At 40.2% G+C, this 19,514-nt stretch overlaps 1 protein-coding gene across 1 annotated transcript in view; it reads left to right on the top strand.

Annotated features, from left to right (window-relative positions):
* The window catches only part of TAF4B (TATA-box binding protein associated factor 4b), a 57,766-nt gene that overhangs the window by 10,944 nt on the left and 27,308 nt on the right, over positions 1-19,514 (top strand). Inside the window, exons 7-11 of the mRNA XM_065752611.1 lie at positions 2,137-2,712; positions 7,778-7,913; positions 8,468-8,573; positions 13,246-13,415; positions 16,041-16,171. Coding sequence (XP_065608683.1) covers positions 2,137-2,712; positions 7,778-7,913; positions 8,468-8,573; positions 13,246-13,415; positions 16,041-16,171 — 1,119 coding nt within the window. The remainder of the gene's footprint in view (positions 1-2,136; positions 2,713-7,777; positions 7,914-8,467; positions 8,574-13,245; positions 13,416-16,040; positions 16,172-19,514) is intronic.

The raw sequence follows: 19,514 nt of genomic DNA, 5'->3' as shown, positions 1-19,514 counted from the left end.
AACAACTGCAGCACAGGGCGCTCTGTTACTTTTGGACAGCTTTATCCTGGCTGCAGAATGACCAGACTGCGCATGCAGGGTCAGCACAACTGACAAAGCTTTTCTTTGGGCTCTGGTAGCTGCCAGGACAAGTCTGGCTTCATAAGTAATGTGTCTGCCTTCTGCAGGGACCTGGCGAAGAATCCCTGCTGGACACTAGCTGTGTTCCTAGAGCAATGTGGAGGAATCTCAGTATCACTGTGCAACTCCAGCCTGCATCTGGCACAGCCAGAACTCAACCTGGAGGTGGCAGGCTCCCTTGACTAGCTCATGCCTGGGAACCAGGGAATTACTGGTTAACATTTGCTAACACTTCTACAACCCTTTAAGTTCCTCAGGATTTTGTTAGTTTATGCATAGCCCTGTCTTCATGTGTTGATGTAAATGCTTATCCTGTGTTAATAAGCTGTTTCACCATGTGGGGAGCAGTTCAGTTTTGTGTAAGGACCTCAGGGTAGTTCCATGGGACTTAGATTGGCCTGTGTCAGGCCTAGGCTGGTGTCATGCAGAGCTGCTGCGTGCTGTCAGGTATCACATAGGCTTTTCTGCTTTGGGCCTTATCCACACTCCTGTAATCCTTAATGAGGTACCCTCTCCCAGTTGTATACAATGTTAACAATGAAATACTATGACTTGAACAGCACTATTGAGTTTGAATTTATCTGGCTTCATAGCATTACCCATCCCTTAAAGCATCTTGCACGTTGGTTGCTTTTTTCTGATACACCTTAAGGCTGTGTAGCCAGCACAGACCAGGCTTGCTTGGCACATACTGTGGGCAGCTGCTACGGGGCTGAGTGCCAAATGGCAGCTGACTTCACAGGCACTTCACTGCTGGCCTTGTTTGGGGGGAAACACTTGTGTCTCAAGTCTGGGGAGAAATTTGATAAGGGTTGTTGCCAACTCACTTTAGCTAGCAAAGTGGAATTATAGGGAAGGTTTTCTGTAGAGTTGTCCCTTAACTTTTGAGCTGCACCTTTTGATGCAGTTGTTGCATGTATTTTGTTTTGCTTGTTGCAGTAGGTTGAAAAATGCACTGACTTTGGCTGTGAAGCTGCCTCGATGTTCATATCTGTGCTGAATGCTTTTGGTGAATAAGCTGTATCAGGAACACAAGGACAGATAAGCAGTTCTTTAAAAGATGAGGAAGCAAGTGTTAAAGATAGAAGTGTTGGAGAAAGCCCAGATGTACAAACAGTGTGCTCACACAGTATATTAGCAAGACATCACGTTCCTGTTGTATGAAGCCCAGAGCAACAGCACTATGCTGGAGACATAGAAACTTCAAAAACTGTCAGGGGAAAAAAAGTTTTTGTGAGAATATACTGGTAGCTGCAGAAATGATTTCCCCTGATTCTGAGCCATAACAGATTGTAAATAGTCAAGGAGAGAATCTATGGAGGGCATGAAGATTATTCTGTCCATTAACCTTCTCAAACATAGCTGTACTAAAAATGAGATGTTGCCAGATATCTTTACTAATGTTCTCCTGTTGCAGAAAGCTTAGCTGGCTTAAGCTGTGCTGCTGCAGCTATTCAGACATTAGTAAAGTGGTATCCCCCCCTAGTGTAGATACAGCTGTATTGGTATAGAAGTGCTTGCATCTTCAGGGCTTGCTTCTGATCTTCTTGGATAATTTGTAGCTCTCTGTTGGAGAAACTAAATGCAATAAACACAGCTGTTATGATATAGCAGCCTTTTTTTTTTGTCAAAACGAGAAATGTTGAGGTAGTAGCACAGTTCAGCTGGTCTTATTCTGAAGCTTAAATTCCACATTGAAGCATTATAAATGAATGGAACATAGGGACAAATGGCTCCATAGGTACTGTTTGCTCCAGGTACTGAAGACACAGTGACTGCTGCCTTTGTTCAGCCTATGTTGGTGATTCGTGGCTTAAATCTCCATCATTTTAAAAGCACTAGCATTTCTTCTATGAATTCTAGCAAAATATTTTGCTTGGAATAACCAGATTATTTCCTGATGGTTAAAAATTAAATTGAAATGTGATGGAGAGGGCTCCATTGCTAGTGTACTGTTTAGCACTGTTGAAGACTCTTCTGTTGTTATTACTGTTTTTTTTTCTGTTTTTCTTCTAGAAAAGCATGCTTGCCTTACGGCAGCTAATGCCAAATGCTCAGAGCTTTATCCAGCAGTGTATGCAGCAGCCTGCTCCGACCCAAGAAGCTGTTTCAACTTGTACCTCTGCACTAACTCCTCCCACAGCAGTGGCAACCTCAGCTGTAGCAACCAATTCTCTTCCAGTTATAAAGCCAGTGGCTGCCACCACAACAGTCACAGCCACTCCTGTTATAAAACCAGTCCTTTCCAGTGCATCAGTGACAGCCTCTGTGCAGGCTGTGAAGACTGTTTCTGCCTCTGCAGTGGTGACAGCTTCTCTTAGGCCTTCACCCTCTGTCCTTACCACAACAATATCAACATCGGGGCTCACTGCTATTCAAACTGTAAAGCCAGTCTTCACCTCTGCAGTAGCAACATCATCTCTCCAGTCTGTGAAGCCAGTGCTCGTCTCTACAGTGGCATCCTCAGCAACAACCCCTCTCCAGCCTTTGAAACCTGTTATTGGCACCCCCATCAGTATTAAAATCTCACAGCCCAACTCCATTGTTGCACAGCCAGTGGGTACTCAGCAAGTGGTTAAAGTGAAACAGTTGGTAAGATTAATTTCTCTCATTGTAGCCGGGCTTCTTTGCTTTGACTCTTAACATTTGGTCAAGTGGTGATACATTCAATCAACTGGTGATACCAGTTTGCATCTTAGAGGTGTTCTTCTGTCATACGAAGCTAGCCTGTCCTGAGTTAACCAGTTCTGTGATAGTTGGGGATGTTGTGCAGTTGCTGAAAGGTCAGTCTAAAACCAGACTGTAAGCGAGTTCTTTTGCAAGATACATACTGACCACTGTTCCACCAGAATGAACATCCAGATTGAAATGTGAGAGAACATGTGTTCAGACTCCTAGTGTGCTTGCAGCTGTGCTAGCTTGGTATCTGAAGGAAAAGGCAGGAAATGCTTGTGTCAGAAAAAGAAATTGATGATGGGGTCCTTACATTAATTCCTGTCAGATGCCCTGTGTGAGCTGTGTCTCAGCTAACCCCAAGGATTTCGTCTCCCTACTTTTACAGACCCTGCTCTGTGCATTTTGCAGGAATAGGTGACTTGATGATATGTAGTGATATACTAACTGAAAGCTACCAACTATCTCAGGGAGCTTCTTGGACGAGAATTTTGACCTCGATTTATTAAGATATGTTAATCATGAAGTCATCTGAATTTGTTTTTTTTTCTATTAGGCCTCAATAGGTAACAAATTCCAGGAGGAATAAATATGGTATTAAAACGATACTCTGTAAAGCAGTGTTAGCATGGATTAACTTCTAATGAATGCTAATATTAAATACCAGAAAATGTGGATCCACCAGTATATATCCAACAGAGCAATGTTGTGAAATGTTAGGTTTGGTTTATGAATATTTGAGATAATGAGGAATGTGTTGTATAAGTGGTCTACCTGCATGTAATATCAGAATTGTCTTCTTTTGAAAGATAAATAACTAGTGTCTAGGACTTCCTTGTTCATAGGTTCATAAGGTTGGAAAGGACCTACAAGATCATCTAGTCCAACCATCCTCCTATCACTATCCCTACCCAACTACTAAATCAAATCCCTTAGCACCTCATCTAAATGCTTCTTGAACAGCGCTAGGGATGGTGCCTCGACCACCTCCCTAGGCAGGCCATTCCAGTGCCTGACCACTCTTTCAGAAAAGAAATGCTTCCTCAGGTCTAATCTAAATCTTCCCCGGTGCAACTTGTGGCCATTCCCTCTCGTCCTGTCATTATTTATCAGGGAGAAGAGGCCCACCCCCTCCTCACCACAACCCCCCTTCAGGAAGTGGTAGAGTGCAAAAATGTTTCTTGTAAAAATGTTTCTTCAAACAAAGGGAAAATATGCTTCCTCTGAAGCTAGGTTTACCTTACCACAGGTGTAGTAGTACAGTAGTGTGTGAATTTCCACTGTAGCTTGGTTATTGTATATATTTATTTAACAGTATTTAGATTCACTAAAGTGTTTTGTATGTTTTCTTACTTTACAAGTGTGTAAGGTGAATATAATACAGGAATCAATCTAAGTAAAGAGCTTATTCTACCAGGTTTTTCACCTCTTCAGACCTAAGAACAGAGCATTGAACTATATAGGGGAGGATCCTTTTTATGATGTATGCACTAACAGATTTGGATAGTAGTAGTTAGAGCCAAATTGGAAAAAGGATTGGTACCTTTATTGTCTTCAAGGACTAAATTTGAAATTCCAGCCAGAAGAAAATGAGGGCTTCTTCAGCTGTACAAATGCTGGAGAGCATTTGTTGGCTCCATGGCAAGCCATGTAATTCAGGGGAAAGACTGACCATCTGTACAAATAGATGAGGAAACATAACTCTACACTGGGGAGTCGAGGTGCTTTGTAAATGTGATTTTGTTGAACTCATGAAGTGACTTTTGCCTCCTTCAGTACTGCAGTGTGGCATCCTTAATGCAATTGTTTTTCTTTATTCTGTGTTACTAACATTGACTTACATACAAAACGTATTCTATTCTAACTTGGGTAGATCTTAAGCATAGGAATTGAAATACTACCTCTTCAAAATTGCTGTTTAATTTTGGTCTTAAATGTAGTTGAAGGGCTTAGTTGACCACTGGCAGCTCAGCCATATCAGGATGTTGGTGTTTGTTCAGGCAACCAGTTAGCACAAGGGGCAAGTTGGTGGAAGTAGCTGCATGTTCTAGGGCTTCCCTGATGCATTCTCTTTTAAAAGGACAGAGGGCCTGCCTACTCCCACAAGAAAAAAAATGAGGATCTTGCCTCCCTAAAGAGAAAGATCCTGCCACCAACTGAAAGGAAGCACGTGCCAGCTGTGCAAATCTGTCTATACAATACTGCCAGCAGTTTTCTCTTTCTGGCCCTTGGGGTTGTCTGATGCCATACCTTCTCTCTGCATGTCCATTTCTAATTTGTCTTTTTTGTGCTCAAGGAATGTTAAGGAAGCATCTACTGTGTTTTCATGTACCAGCTCTATTGCAACATCATTGATGCTTCAACACTGCAGTGTTTTCCTATAAAAACTGTGATGGGAGTGATGCAGCATGCAGCTGTTTCTTTTCTGGAGGAGGAGGATCACAACTCGGTGTGTGTATGGTGGACACCGAGGGTTCTGCTCTTACAGGATGCTGCTGGGACCAGATTGTGTGTCTGAGCTGCAAGCGTTGCTTCTGGCTTCCCAGCAGCTGCACACTCTGCAGGATGCCATCCCTGTGACTTCCTTAATGTGAATTCATTTAAGAGCATTTGCTTGCAAAGATGTTCACCTTAGAAATAAAACCTGTCTTGCTGTAGCATTGCTTTGTCTTGGTAAAACATGATAAATCAAAGTTTGTTACCAGCTGCTGTCTTCTAATAAGAATGCTCCTATGAAACTACAACTTAAAGCATCCAGAGCAAGAGCTTTGTGATATGGTCCCTGCAGCCACCAGTGAGGTGTGCTCGCTGCGCTGTGCTGGTGGCTGAAGTTTCTTAGGTCTCAGGCAGCTGTTTGTGGGCTGTCAGATGGATGTTGCATTGCACTTTGTGTTGCTGCTCTTTATTCTGGTGTCTCTGTCAATTTAAGAGATACTAACCTGAAGAAAGGAGACAGTAAATACTTTTCTTAGAGATGCTTCTTTTTGTAGAATTTTATTTTCCGGCATTAGATCCTTATTGAAATTTCTAGGGTTGTTGCCTTTTGCTGGTTCCAAGGACTTTCAGCTTTTGCTAGGCTAGTAGCTAGAATGGCAGACAAAAGCAGCTTTACTGCCAGTACATCCTTTCTGGTTGATCTAGTCTCCTCAGTTACTTGATTTATTTTTCCAATCTTCACCTAGGCTATTGATTTAACGTTGCCCATCCGTTCTTTTGTCTGCCACACCTTAATCTCGAATGCTTATGCTTCCTCCTGCGCTGTTTCAGTTTTTTGTATGCTGAAGATGAAGCACCATGCTCACTGATGGTAGGGGAAGATCTCTAGGTGCCTGTCAGTATGGATGCTGGCAGATCCTGTGAGTAGTCTGTCCAAGCTGCTTGGTTGTTCAGTAATTACCTGAACATATAAATTGTGCTCTTAACGTTTTTGACTTCCAGCATATGGAAGCTGGATCTTTTTGAAAAGATCAGATTGTGTCTTGGTTAAAACAAGTAGAAGCAAACGTCAGTGTCTGTATTTGTTTGTGGTGAAGTGCTCTGTGTGTGAGACTTTGTCCACAATCATTGCCTGTATTCCTATGGTTGTTTCATCTGCGTAAAAACATAGAGTTATGCATCTTGTATTTTTCCCTAGAGAAGAGTGTTTTTTCACCACCTTCAACTCAGCTGTTCAACATTGCTACTGTTTTGTCAAACCATGATGCTGTAAGCAGCACAGTAATTGGAGGAGTAGGGGGGAGTGTACCTTGATGTCTTCAGATGCAGAGCACATCTTCTTGTGAACCTGTGGTTCTTGTGCTGATGATGTTCACTGATTTAATTTGAAGTTAGATGGCACAAGGAGACAGCCTAATTTCTAAGTGGAATAAATGTCAATTCTTTACATTTAACTCTAATCTTGTATAGTTTATTTAAATACGAGCACTATTCTAGCATTCTTTAGACTTTCAGAAGTTAGAATTAAAAAGCAGAGAATATATTTTCTCAACCATTTAAAATTCCTTTCTATTGGCCTCTTTCCTCTAACCAGCTAGGATTCAATCTGAAGATGTTGGGAATTTTGATAACTTTTAGTCCTTGGTAAAAGGGTATTTCTGCAACTTGTAATTAAGAACTTTTGCAGAAGATGCATCAAAAGCTGCAGTGCACATTCAGCTAGCTAGGAGGCTTAGAAATAAAGCCTTGGCAATATTGCTATTACTTTCTTGCATTTTAATGGTTACCCCTGAAAAGGAAGAATTAGTATTTTCAGGCTGCACCTTTAGGTCTGTGTTGTGATGACATCCTGCTGTCTAGTTGTTTCTTTCAAGAGCCTGTTTAAACAACACTGTCAGCCCTTTCTACCCTTCAGCAATGTACTGTTGTTTTTATGCAGAGGCTCTACTCAGTACAGGAGTTGCTAGTTAGTACTTCATGTTCCATCCAACTGGTATGTTCCATGTACTTTTAACACTTCAAAACTTGCATCTCAATTTACAGTTGACCTTGCAGCTCGAAAAATGCATTAATAACTTCACTAGTACTCTTCACTAAAGGAAAAGAATTTCATGCAAAGCTTCTGTTTGTTTTGATGAGTTTTATTTTTTCTTAAACTGGATGTATGTGCTACCTGCCATTTTGAACTTGTTGGCAGAGTCTCGATATTCAGTTGTCTGTTAAGAAAGACCTAGGAAGGCCTTTTAGTGTAGCTGATTGTGTAGAATTCTGTGAAATTTTCCTGATATAGCTATGGAGAGTAGGGGTGAAACACCTGTTAGAGCTTGCTGAGTAAGCTTTAAGCTTAATACCAGTCATTAAGGTTTTGTTTCTTGACATTAAGTTGAAAGTAGTTTTTCTTTGAGCATGCTGTTTGTTATAAACTGAAAGTTAGACATGTGTGCATGCCCGGCAGCACTTCTGGCTGAATGAACATGTTGATACTATCTAGTTCTCTGTATGTTTATGTCACTCTTCTCACTCTTCATATTGGATGTTCCACTTGCAGGTTGTCCAGCAGCCATCAGGAGCCATTGTAAAGCAGGTATCCACACTTCCACAGTCCTCAACGCTGACTCTTCAGACACCTGCTGAGAAGAGGATGCCACTGAATACGCTTGTTCAAACAAACCAATTTCCTGCCGGTATGGAGAAACCTCTGTAATGGAGAAGGGAGAACACTGCTGAGGTGTAAAAATAAGTATAGGCTGTTGGTAGGTTACAGGGAAGTAAGAAAATGTCTGTTGGAGCAATAGGTTCTGTTTTAGGAATCCTGATGAGAAGCTTGGCACCATGTCCGCTTCTGTCTCCTGTTAAGAACATGTCACTCAATAGTAATTTAATTCTTAAAATACTGTCAGTAAAGTCCTTGAAGTAAACTTTCTTTGAACTGTCATAATTTTGAGAATCGCTTCGAGAGGACTTTTATTTCCTTCAGCACATCCAGGTTGATGCATAATACAAGTTTTTCTCCCAGCCAACCAGTTTTCTCTTAAACCTCACTAATCAGCGCAGAGGAGGGTGTTTGAGTGTGTAGGATTTTTGGCCTTACAGAACATGCAGAATGTGGCACTTTAGAGTATCCGGTTTCCTAATTGTTACTGAGTCTGCAGTAGCCTTTTTTAGAAGTATTAACTGATTAAACAGCATTAAAAAGCATTTTGGTTACTACTGTGGTGTGTTCTTTGTTTTGTTTTAGGCTCTGTTCTGAAGCAAGTTACCCTACCAGGAAATAAAATTCTGTCGCTTCAAGCATCTCCTGTTCAGAAAACTAAAATAAAAGAGAATGGAACAACATCCTTCAGGTAAAAATAAACAGTATAGTTTACTATAGGAAGGAACAAAAGAAACAGCACGTATAGAGGAAGGAACAGAGCCCAGATTGAAGCAGCTTTCTTTAGAGACTTATGATTGGTGTTTTTATCTTATAATAAAATTGCCAAAGAGGAATATAAAAACTCAGACTTCATAGTAGATCTTATTTCTAATATAGGAAAACTGTCTCAATGAGTTAGGTTTTTCATTGTTACTTCAAGAATGTAATTACACAAACGATGTGCATATGTACCAGTTTTTCATTTGTAGAGGAGGCATATTGATCTTGATCCTGTGAGTACTCCTAAGTAATCTAAAGTTACTCTGTATTAAAAGCTCTCTATAGTATTAAGTCAAATATAACCACTACATTTTACAGGCAGCCAGGTAGCATTGAGCTGTAATTTGGTGTGGCTTGCAACCTGTTTAAAGCTGTGTGCTGATATTACAATATCTTTTATTAGCTCCTCTTACAAGCTTGTTCCTATATGTAGAGGTGAAACTCTTTGACTACACCTCTAATTGTGGCTTCTGGCATGTTCTCTAGGCTTTCAGATTTGAAGAATACTTAAAGCTTCTAGTTCTGATAACTGATTAACTTTTAAAAAGGAGAGATGATTTTTTTTTTGTAGCTCTATAATCTAATGTTGAAGTAGAAGTGCAGGCTGCCGTAATTATGCATTATTAGTTTTAAGACCTTAAGGCAAACTTGAAGTTAGTCTTCCAGAAGTAAAAGCAGATATGATACCTTCGTGCTTTTGACCAGATGACTTCTCATTGTTTGAAAGCTATGGCTTTGTGTGTGCTGATGCAAACTCAAACAAAAAGAAATAAAAACAAAACCAAACAAAACACTTAATAAATATTTCAAAAAACAAAACCAGACTTCTCTAGGAATTAGATTTTTCTGTGCTCTTCCAGTGAAAATACATTAATTTTCTGGGATGAAAAAGTTTGAACTGAGTTTCTTGAAGTTCTTTCCTTGACTTGTCAGGTTTTTAGAGTATTTATTTAGGAAAGATTGTGCTTCTACAGTGTGATTCAAGATGGATTTCTGCTCTGCTGGACTTTTTAAGTAGCTGAAGTCCATGAAAGCTCAGATCTGAAATGTCTAGCTTACCTTACTCTTTTCTAGTAGATTTCTATTCACTGAAGAATTTATCTCTTTGGGTACATTCCTGATGCTTGTACCCACCAGTGCAACTAGGCAGGTGTAGTACCACATGGTGTTATTCTAGCCTTGGCAATAGACTTTCACCATTAAGCCCTGAAGTAGTTTTCTTTCTTCTGTCCCGTCTTTTAGTATTCCTTGCAAAGTTTTTGTAAACTGTTTTACTTTCTCCAGTAAAGTATCACAGAATCGTGGAATGGCTTGGGTTGGAAGGAGCCTCAAGGGACATCAAGTTCCAACCCTTTTGCCACACACTGGGTTGCCAACTGCTCAATGAAGTATTAGATCAGATTGTGCAGGGCCCCATTCAACCTGGCCTTAAACACCTCCAGGGATGGGGCATCCACATCCTCCCTGGGCAACCTGTTCTAGCACCTTACCACTCTCAGTAAAACAAACAAACAAAAACTTCCCCCTGACATCTCATCTAAATCTCCCCTCTCTTATTTTAAAAACATTTCCCCATGTCTTATCACTATCTAACCATGTAAAAAGTGGATTTCCTGCATGCTTATAAACTCCCTTTAAATACTGCAGCCTATCTTCATAGAAAGGTGGAAAGGTGCTCCAGCACTTTGATCACCTTCATAGCCCTCTTTATGGACACTCTTCAAAAGCTTCATATCTCTCCTGTATTGGAGGCCCCAGAATTGGACACAGTACTCCAACTGGGGCTTCATGAGGGCAGAATAGAGGGCACCAGTCCCCTTCTTCATCCTTCCAGCCACCCTTCTGGTAGAATCCAGGATGATAGCATTGGACATCCAGGCTGCAAGCGCACACTGCTGACTCATGTTAAGTTTTTGTCAACCTGAACACCTAAATCCTCATCAGGGCTACTCCCAAGCATCTTTAATCCCAGTTTGTAAGCATATCTGGGATTACATCAACCCAAGTGCAAAGCCTTGTACTTTACTTAGTTGTTTAACAAAGCATATATGTACCAGAACACCTTGGAGAAAAGAATAAGGCGCATACTCACTTCTTAAAGTGCGTATTTCCTGCATCTGTTGTATTTGTTATTTTCAAAAACGGATACAGCTGATTTAAGCATTTAAACTGGGAGGTTCCAGAAATCAGAACTGCTTGCCAAACAGGAGTGAGAAACAGTGGAGTGGAAAAATCTGGGCAGCTGTTCCTCCTGCATCATGGGTGATCAGGAGCACTGGTGATTTTTGTTTTGCTGGAATTGTTCTGTCCCTTGTAGCTGTCTGTGGTAGTGCATGGAAACGTGGGTTAAGTATACTTCTGTAGTTTTCATTTTTACTATTTAAAAAAAAAGAGTAAACAGAAGATGGGTTGTAAAGAAAACAGTTGCATTGTTCAAACACCAGAGGGGGCCACAGACTCATTTTTCAGCCACTACGGCCAAATTTGTAAACAAGGAGGTACATCTGCATTGCTTGAGCATCTTTTTCCAGTTGAGTATTCAATTTGAATGTCAAATATGATCCCATACAGGGTAATATTGGGAACAGTGCATTCAGTTTTACTGTTTGTCCTGATGACTTTAATCACTGGAGATTTGTAACAGCTAGAATAGTGTTTCATGTTCATTTTTGGATGTGATATAATCAAATACAAAAAAGCATTAATGGCTGTAGTGAAGATAAGGGACTTCGTGGAGGGTTTGCTGAAAATGAAAGCAGGTCAGCATCTAACCAAACACCTCCATGTATGTTCCAGAATATTTTTCTTTTATGACTTTAACAAAACGATTTTAATAATTTATGCTAAATACATGATACTATGCTTAAAATGATTGAGGTTTGTTTAAATAACAAGGAGTAATGAACAGTGAAGAGTGCAGACTTCACTTGGCTTCTGAAACTTGCTAGTGAGCACTGTTGCTAGGGAAATGTTGTGATACTTTGAAGTAAAGCAAGAGCAGCAGTTTTTTTGTTTTTTTTTAATGCAGAATAATCTTTTATCAAAGTTAGTGATTTTGTGCAGTCTTATGTCTGGCAGTGAAGAAAGCAGATCTGATCTTCAAAACCAATACAGGTAGAGATGGCTACTTGTGCATGAGTTCTCAAATGTGTGCACTCATAAGAGGGACTGTGATTGGAAACAGAAGAAAATATTAACTTGATAATGTGAGCTGAAACATAGAATTGTGGCTAGATGCATAGCCTAGAGTTTACCTGTTGCTTTCTTAAGTATTTGGAATGTGTAGACAGATTGAAAGCTGAGATGGTATGATAGTTTACCTGCACTACAAGCATCTTAACTTAGATTACATAAACAGGGATCCTTTTCACAGTGTGATGAATCTGAGGCACAAGCCTAGTCAGGAAGCTATGTCTAGTTAAGACTTAATGAATAAAACTGATTTGAGAATCTGTTGGTCTCCTTTTTCCTAATCAAAATATATAGAAGCATGAGAGTACACAGAGGAAAGGCAGGAAGAATAGGAGAAGGCTGGATTCCTTTCCTAGCCAGGCTCCTTTTCATAACATTATGGGAGAAGTCTTGAACCATAGAACTGTATTAAAGCCCGAAAAAGAGAAATCTATAGTTCAAGGAAGTGCTGCTGTTTATTTTTCCTTATATTTTTTGAGCATCACTCAAACACAATCCATTTTCCTGTAAATTCAACTTCTACCTATTGCTAATTGGAGTACAGCCTCCAAGAGTCCCCATTTCATCCAGGAATAGGAAGTTTCTGACCTGCTTCCTTGTTCAAGAGTTATTTTAGCCCATACAGTGCTTTCTGAAGGTGAGCTTTGTCAGAGAGCACCTTTGCGAAGACCCCATTTTCCCAGATCAAAAGGCTTTCAAATTGTGTTTCCTTATCTGAATTAATACTGCAGGCTTCTATTCTGGGTTGGTCCTAAACCCTTGAAGCCAACATTACAGCCTTTGTCACTTTATGAAGCAAAAAGGCTTTCTCTCTGTGATCTAAAGCTTTCTGAAAATAATCTGGATTGTTTCATTGCAAAACTTCTCCAAAGACTTCATGTATGAGATTTATTAAGTATTTTAGCTTTAAAGATCAATCTTAAGCAAATAGTTTTAATGTGAGCTTTTGGTAGGGAGTTTGAAGAATTTAGCTTTATTCTACAGTTGTTGCTGTCCAGTGAATTGTATTTTTATAACAAGTTTCAATTAACTTGTGACTTCGTAACTCCAAGAGGAACGTTGACTTCTGCATACCACTGCTAATAAATGCTACTGCTGTAAGATCAGGGGGGGAGTTAGGGGAGGGTCATGGGAATTTTAAACACTGGTTTATCTCAGCCCTTTGTTTTCAAGATTGTTTAAAATTTGAGTTTCTTCTAAAGAATTTGAATACCTAGCAACTGAGTCACTAGTCAAACTAATGTTTGAGATACTTGAATTGTGGAGGCTTCTTTACCTGTTCAATCCCACACCAGAAACTTACAGTATAGAGGTAGCCTTCAAGATATGTGAACGTATTTGTTGTTAGAAGAGGCCTTTTCTTTGTATCCATTTTGAATGAAGCATAAAATGTTGTTTTTCTCTAGTAGAGATGAAGATGACATAAATGATGTGGCTTCCATGGCTGGAGTCAACATTAATGAAGAGAGTGCATGCATTCTAGCAACAAATTCAGAGCTCGTTGGTACTGTGATCCACTCTTGTGCAGATGAACCTTTTCTGTTTTCAGAAGCACTTCAGAAGAAGATTTTGAACATCGGTGAGAACAAAACATATAACTGATGTGTTGGTGTTGTGTGTCCTTGCCTCTTTCATTAGCCGGCCTCTCATCTTTGAAGGAGTTGGAACTCTGTCAACTTCATTGATGTGTTCCTACTGAACTATATCGACCCCTTCTAGTAAATAAATAATACTTCAGTTTTTTTTTTTTTTAATGTAGAAGTAGGTTGAAGTGCAACAAGGGGAAAGAGAAACTGGTGCCACTTTTACATGTAAGAAGCTAGCTACTACTACTCTTAAATGTAATGGAGCACATAAAAAACACACAGATGTTCATTTCAAATGCTGAAGTATGCTTTTGTATTCCCACAACTCCTAATTGGATGCATTACATTGACTTCTCTAAAAATGTTTGTGTTCCATAGCCTGTTGGGGTGCATATATTCTGTTGACCAAGGTGGCAGATCCTTTCCCTGTGGTTAGGAAGAAATTTCATGCTGCCAGTATGCACAGGCAGACCTTTGTTTATGACTTCTTCTATGGAAAACTCTTTCATTGATTTTATACAAAGAGAGATGTTAATTATCTGTCTGTGTCAGTGAATAATACTGTGGAATGTATGTCTAAAATATAATAATTTTTTTATCACTTCAGCTGTTAGTTTCAGCAAAACTAACTATTGCTTGGCAAGATATGTCAAAGCAGGGAGTGGAGTATGCATTTGTATAGCACCACGTTGCTGTTTACAGTGTGCTGGATATTTTGTAATGCCTTGCTCCTGTTCTCTGCTTGGTAGCTTGCCATTCTTTAACAGTGAGTTTTGCAGTTCAGCATCAATAAAGCCCCCAGTTCATATGTGCAGCAGTAATTCTGTTGGTCTTGCTGCATAATCATAAAGTCTTACTTTTTCTACATACAACTCATTCCCAGTCCAAGCAATGCAACTAGCCTATGAAAAGCATGTATCTTACAAATTCTGTATGCTACCTTCATATCTGGCTAAATAGTGTTGAGTATATGCCATTTGAACTATACAGGGTATGGTTCAGTGAAGGCAGTGCTGTGTTATTAATCAAAAGTGGGAAGTATGAGTTGGAATGAGCACAGAAACTTTTCTCATAGTTTAGTGGAAGGTTAGCTAGTTATCCATGAAGTACATATAAGGAAAAGTAGAGCTCTAAAAAAAAAAAATAACTCGTACAACAACTATTTTGTGGTGTTCAGACAACTTATTTAAAGATGGAAAACACAATCATGACTTTCAAAACTTGTAGCTGTTTAATGTTTATGACATGAACTATTATTAATGAAAAACGTTTGGTGGTGGGGAAAGGAATACTGTTAAGGGAGCTAAACAACTTAGAAAATAAATGCTTCTGTTCCTTAAGTGTGGAGGGTGGCTTAGAGATTTGGGGGAATTTAATTTTTTCCTTTAATTGATGTTTCATGTATCCTGATTGTCTAGTGGTAAATTATGGAGGAAGTGTTTGAAGATGCTTGAGCAAAATGAGCTTTGCACTCAACTGAAGTGCAGTCTAATATTTACCATCTGAATTCAAACAGGGAGAACATTTTGATCATAGTCTGGAAAACGTTGTAGATTCTCCCTGTCTGGTGAGATTGCTGCTCTAACTGAAAATGTATAATAGAGACAGAAGAAATAGGTGATCAGTTTTTTTTTTTACAGTGTACTGTTTATCCATTCTTAACACTCTACTTGGCAATAAATACCAAAATGGATTTTGAATGCATACTATGCATTGCATCATAAAGTCTTACAGCTACTGTAAATGCTGTGAGGGGCAAGAAAAAGACTTTCTGGTAGGTACTGTGTAGAAAGTGTGTGAAACCAGTGTCAGCCTCACCCACAAGGCAGTGCTTTCCAGGTATCCTGATGGAGCTGCATTGTATCAACCACAGGCATGCTGCTCCATTGCAGTCTGCAAATGCAGGAAGGCGTGGAAGTGGCACATTATCCTGAGCATGGGGTCCAGGCAGCCTCAAAAGCAGCTGCTGGAATAAAGAGGAACAGAGTACTTGTCAGCAAGCAGGGAGAGTGGTGGCAGCCAGAGAGAATGGGTCAAAGGCACGATGACCCCAGTTGGACTAGATCTTTGTTTTCAAAACTCCAACCTTGGGATAGTTGGGTCAGTCTGCTATGGACTGGTTGGTCTAGGTAGGGGAGAGGAAACCTGAGTCTCCTATGCTAAGAGAATGCTACAAAAACTTCCCCTGTTCATTGAATAAATGTGATGAGTTGTTAACAAGCACAGTGTCAAGCAGGGCAAAATGTAATTCTCTATTTTTTTAATTACTGAAATTAACAGAATATGGCACTAATTTCTACAGCTACCACATCTCCCCATCCCTGAACATGAAGCTTGATTTGTGTTCTTATTAACTTTGTCCTATAAATGACCTTGCAAGGAGAGTGATTCTAGAGGCTAAGTGAAACAATGTCTATATTTTCTGAAGCTCCAGGCTAAGTTTTATTAATGTAGTGTCTAAGATCTTTGAAGTTGTGACTTTACCAGGGAAATCATAATCTCCAAACCTTTATTCATAATGGGTATGACTTCCAGGGGGAACAGAATACCTGCTGTGCTAATTATTTCAATTATCAGCTACTACTAAAACACGTAATGGATTTTCTCTGCTTCCACAGGTAAAAGGCATGACATTATGGAACTTAACTCTGATGTTGTGAACTTGATCTCCCGTGCTACACAGGAGAGATTACGAGGGCTTTTGGAAAAACTAACTGTAATTGCACAGCACAGAGTATCAACCCATAAGGTAAAGGAAATCATTAAGCAAGTTTTGTGCCAAAGTTTGCTTTACAGCTTTGAAGCTAAACTTCTTCCAAGCCTAGGTATGTCGTAAGCAATATGCGATTTTTTTTCAGTGTCTACCAAAGGCTGATTTTATTTTATCTGTTTAGAGCATCTACCTGTTCCTTACACTTTCCATTTAACTTGCTAGAGAAGCACTCTTAAAACCCAGTGTAAATGCATTTCTCATTCCATAGAAATGGTGTCTGTCATGTACAAATCTCCTTTTTGCATGCTAAACATAAACGTATTGGTCATTGGTTTGATTTAGGGGCTTGTATTTGCTGTTGGTGGAACCATGGTACTGTGTCTCAGCAAAAGGCCTTGAGAAGCTGAATCAAACATTTTATTTTCAGACAGTGTTTCACATGAAAGTAGAGACCTTTTGATATTAGTTTCCAGAATTGTTGTCCTTCCAGTGCTACTTAAAACCTCCTTCTATGGTATTAGCTTCATGGAGAGGTCAGATATAATTGAGCAAGTTTTTGTGGTGTTTGTGTGGTATGAATAGGAAGCAATAACTTAGTAGTGACCAAATGAGAACTTTGCGACTTTTCTTTCTAAACAAAGGTATGAATCTTTTTTTTAGTATCAACCAGGAACTTTATTTCAATGTAGGAAAAGCAATCAGCTGATGCAGTAGGAGCTATTTTTGAATGGAATGCTTTTTATAGGCTTCTAAATGGAGAAGAAATACTAAAGAGCAGGAACGATTTGGAAACTTTAAAGTATTTGTAGTGATGTCTAGAGCAGCTGGAGCATACCATTCCTTGTCAGAAGTTTTTTTTTAAACTCAATGCAGAAGATGTGTACAGTTTTTATAAGACTTTGTTCTGTGTTGTCCCCAAAGCAGGCCATCTAGTAGATTTGTGAGCTGATGTGAGTGGAAGCTGAAGTCTTGAGGGACTCTGGTAGGACTCAGCACCTTGCAAACGCCAAAGGTGGCAAGAGGGTGTTTTTGGACAGTGGGCTTAGGGGGAAGCTGGCTTTCCTTAACAAAAACAATGGGGAAAACTGGTAGGTTTTGGTCTGACTGAATTGCCAGAAACAAAGATATGATTGTAAGATTGCAATAAACTTTTCTTCTCAAAAAGAGGAAAAGAAAGAAGAAAAAAGAAAAAGCTGTACTCCTCATAATAATCTTAGAGACACAGGTGCCCTTTTTCAATAGGAAGGAAGATGTTATTACACCACAGGTGAATGCCCTGGAAGATTGCAGTTGTGATTATTCTCACGTGAATAATATTGCAAAGTATGCTGACAGGCTTTTAGAAATCTACATTCAAGAGCAGAATACTTCAGAGTCTTAGAGCACTGCTTTGTGTTTATATAGGCCTGTATTCTACCTCCCTCAGTGCTTGCCATTGCTGTCTTTTGTCCTAGGCTATAGGCTGTGATGTGGACTCCAGAAAATTATCCAGATACTTTAAGTGAGGGTTGGATAGTTGCCCCACAAGGCTTTTTATTGGCATATCTTCTTTAGAAAAAGAGAGTATCGTGACAGATGTGGTGAAATCAATGTAACTATACTAGGGTAGATGCCATTGCAAAAGTTAGTAACTCACTGTTTAATACTGAGGAGACCTTTCCTATTGTGTTAGGCTCATGCCTAGCAGCTTCCATCTGATGGGTAGCCCTTCAAAGGGATTTGGCAGGTTAAAAGCTTTGAATCACAGCTTACTACTATGTAGACTTTCCCACTTTTGACGTTTTTGCTTAAAAAAAAAAAAAAGAAAAAAAAAGAAAGATGTAAAAGAAAAGTGACACACTCAAATGTAATTGGAAGTTACTAATTTAATGAGTATTGAACTGTCATGGTGATCTCTCTATCCAAAGCAGGGAATAGCCTTTTAAACTGCTGTAAGCTGATGTTCTGCAGCTCTTATTGCAGTGCCTTTTTCTGGTAAGATGATAAAGACAGTCGGCCAACTGGTTCCATTCCTCAGCTGCTTCTCTCCTAATCTGGAGAGCTGCTGAGGTGTGAGTGTTCCTGTGATGTCATGTGATAGCTAAGACCAGAATTAACAGTGACAGCTAACCTATGCAGTGATAAAAAATGTTTTTGTTGTAGATTGGATTTAGCACAGTATGAGTCAACTGTTCTATGTTTCCTGTATTTTGAGTTTTGAACTCCTGACTTTGAGAGTTGTGTGCTGTTGTAAACATGGTTTAATGACAACATTGTGGTTTTCCTAGCGTGCAGTATCAATGAAGTATGGCAGCCTAGACTGTCCTATCAGTACAGCAGTATGATGATGTAGTTAAAAGGGAAACCTTGGACTTACCTTGGACTTCCGGAGGGCAGACTTTGACCTGTTCAGGACACTTGTTGCAAGGGTCCCTTGGGACTTGCTCCTGAAGGGTAAAGGGGTCCAGGAAGCCTGGATGCTCTTCAAGATGGAAATCTTAAAGGCACAGGAGCAGGCAGTCCCGGAGTCCTGTAAGTCAAGCCGGAGGAGCAAAAGACCAGTGTGGATGAACCGGGATCTTTTGTTGAGACTCCGAGAGAAAAGGAGAGTCTATGTCCTCTGGAAGATGGGTCAGGCTACTTGGGGTGACTACAGAGAACTGGCCAAGATCTGCAGGCAGAAAATTAGAAATGCTAAAGCCCAGCTTGAAATTAGGCTGGCTACTGCTGTAAAGGAGAACAGGAAACCCTTTTACAAATATATTAACAGCAGGAGAAAAACTAAGGAAAATTTCCCTCCTTTACTCAACGAGGCAGGCAATATAACCACAGATGATAAGGAAAAGGCTGAGGTTCTCAATGCCTTCTTCACATCTGTCTTTAATAGACAGGACAGTTATCCAAATGGTACTTGCCCTGACCTGGAAGTCCGGGACGGGGTGCATAATGCACCCCCTGTGATTCAAGCAGAGACGGTCAGAGATCTTCTCCTCCATCTGAACTGCCACAAGTCCATGGGGCCTGATGGGATCCACCCAAGGGTGCTGAGGGAGCTAGCAGAGGTGATTGCCGAGCCACTTTCTGCCATCTATCAGCATTCCTGGTTATCTGGAGAGGTCCCACAAGATTGGAGGCTTGCCGATGTGACTCCCATCTTCAAGAAAGGCCGTAAGGAAGACCCGGGGAACTACAGGCCTGTCAGCCTGACCTCGGTATCAGGGAAAGTTATGGAACAGATGATATTGAGGGAGATCACACGACACGTGCATGGCAATAAAGGGATCAGACCCAGCCAGCACGGGTTCACCAGGGGCAGGTCGTGCTTGTCCAACCTCATCTCCTTCTATGACTGGGTGACCAGACAGGTAGATGAGGGAAAGGCTGTTGATGTAGTCTACCT

This window comes from Cyrtonyx montezumae, unplaced genomic scaffold, assembly GCF_038088225.1.
Source record: "Cyrtonyx montezumae isolate F1298 unplaced genomic scaffold, pur_monq_1.0 scaffold_8, whole genome shotgun sequence".
Classification (NCBI taxonomy): domain Eukaryota; kingdom Metazoa; phylum Chordata; class Aves; order Galliformes; family Odontophoridae; genus Cyrtonyx; species Cyrtonyx montezumae.
This window is presented reverse-complemented; position numbering and strand designations above follow the sequence as displayed.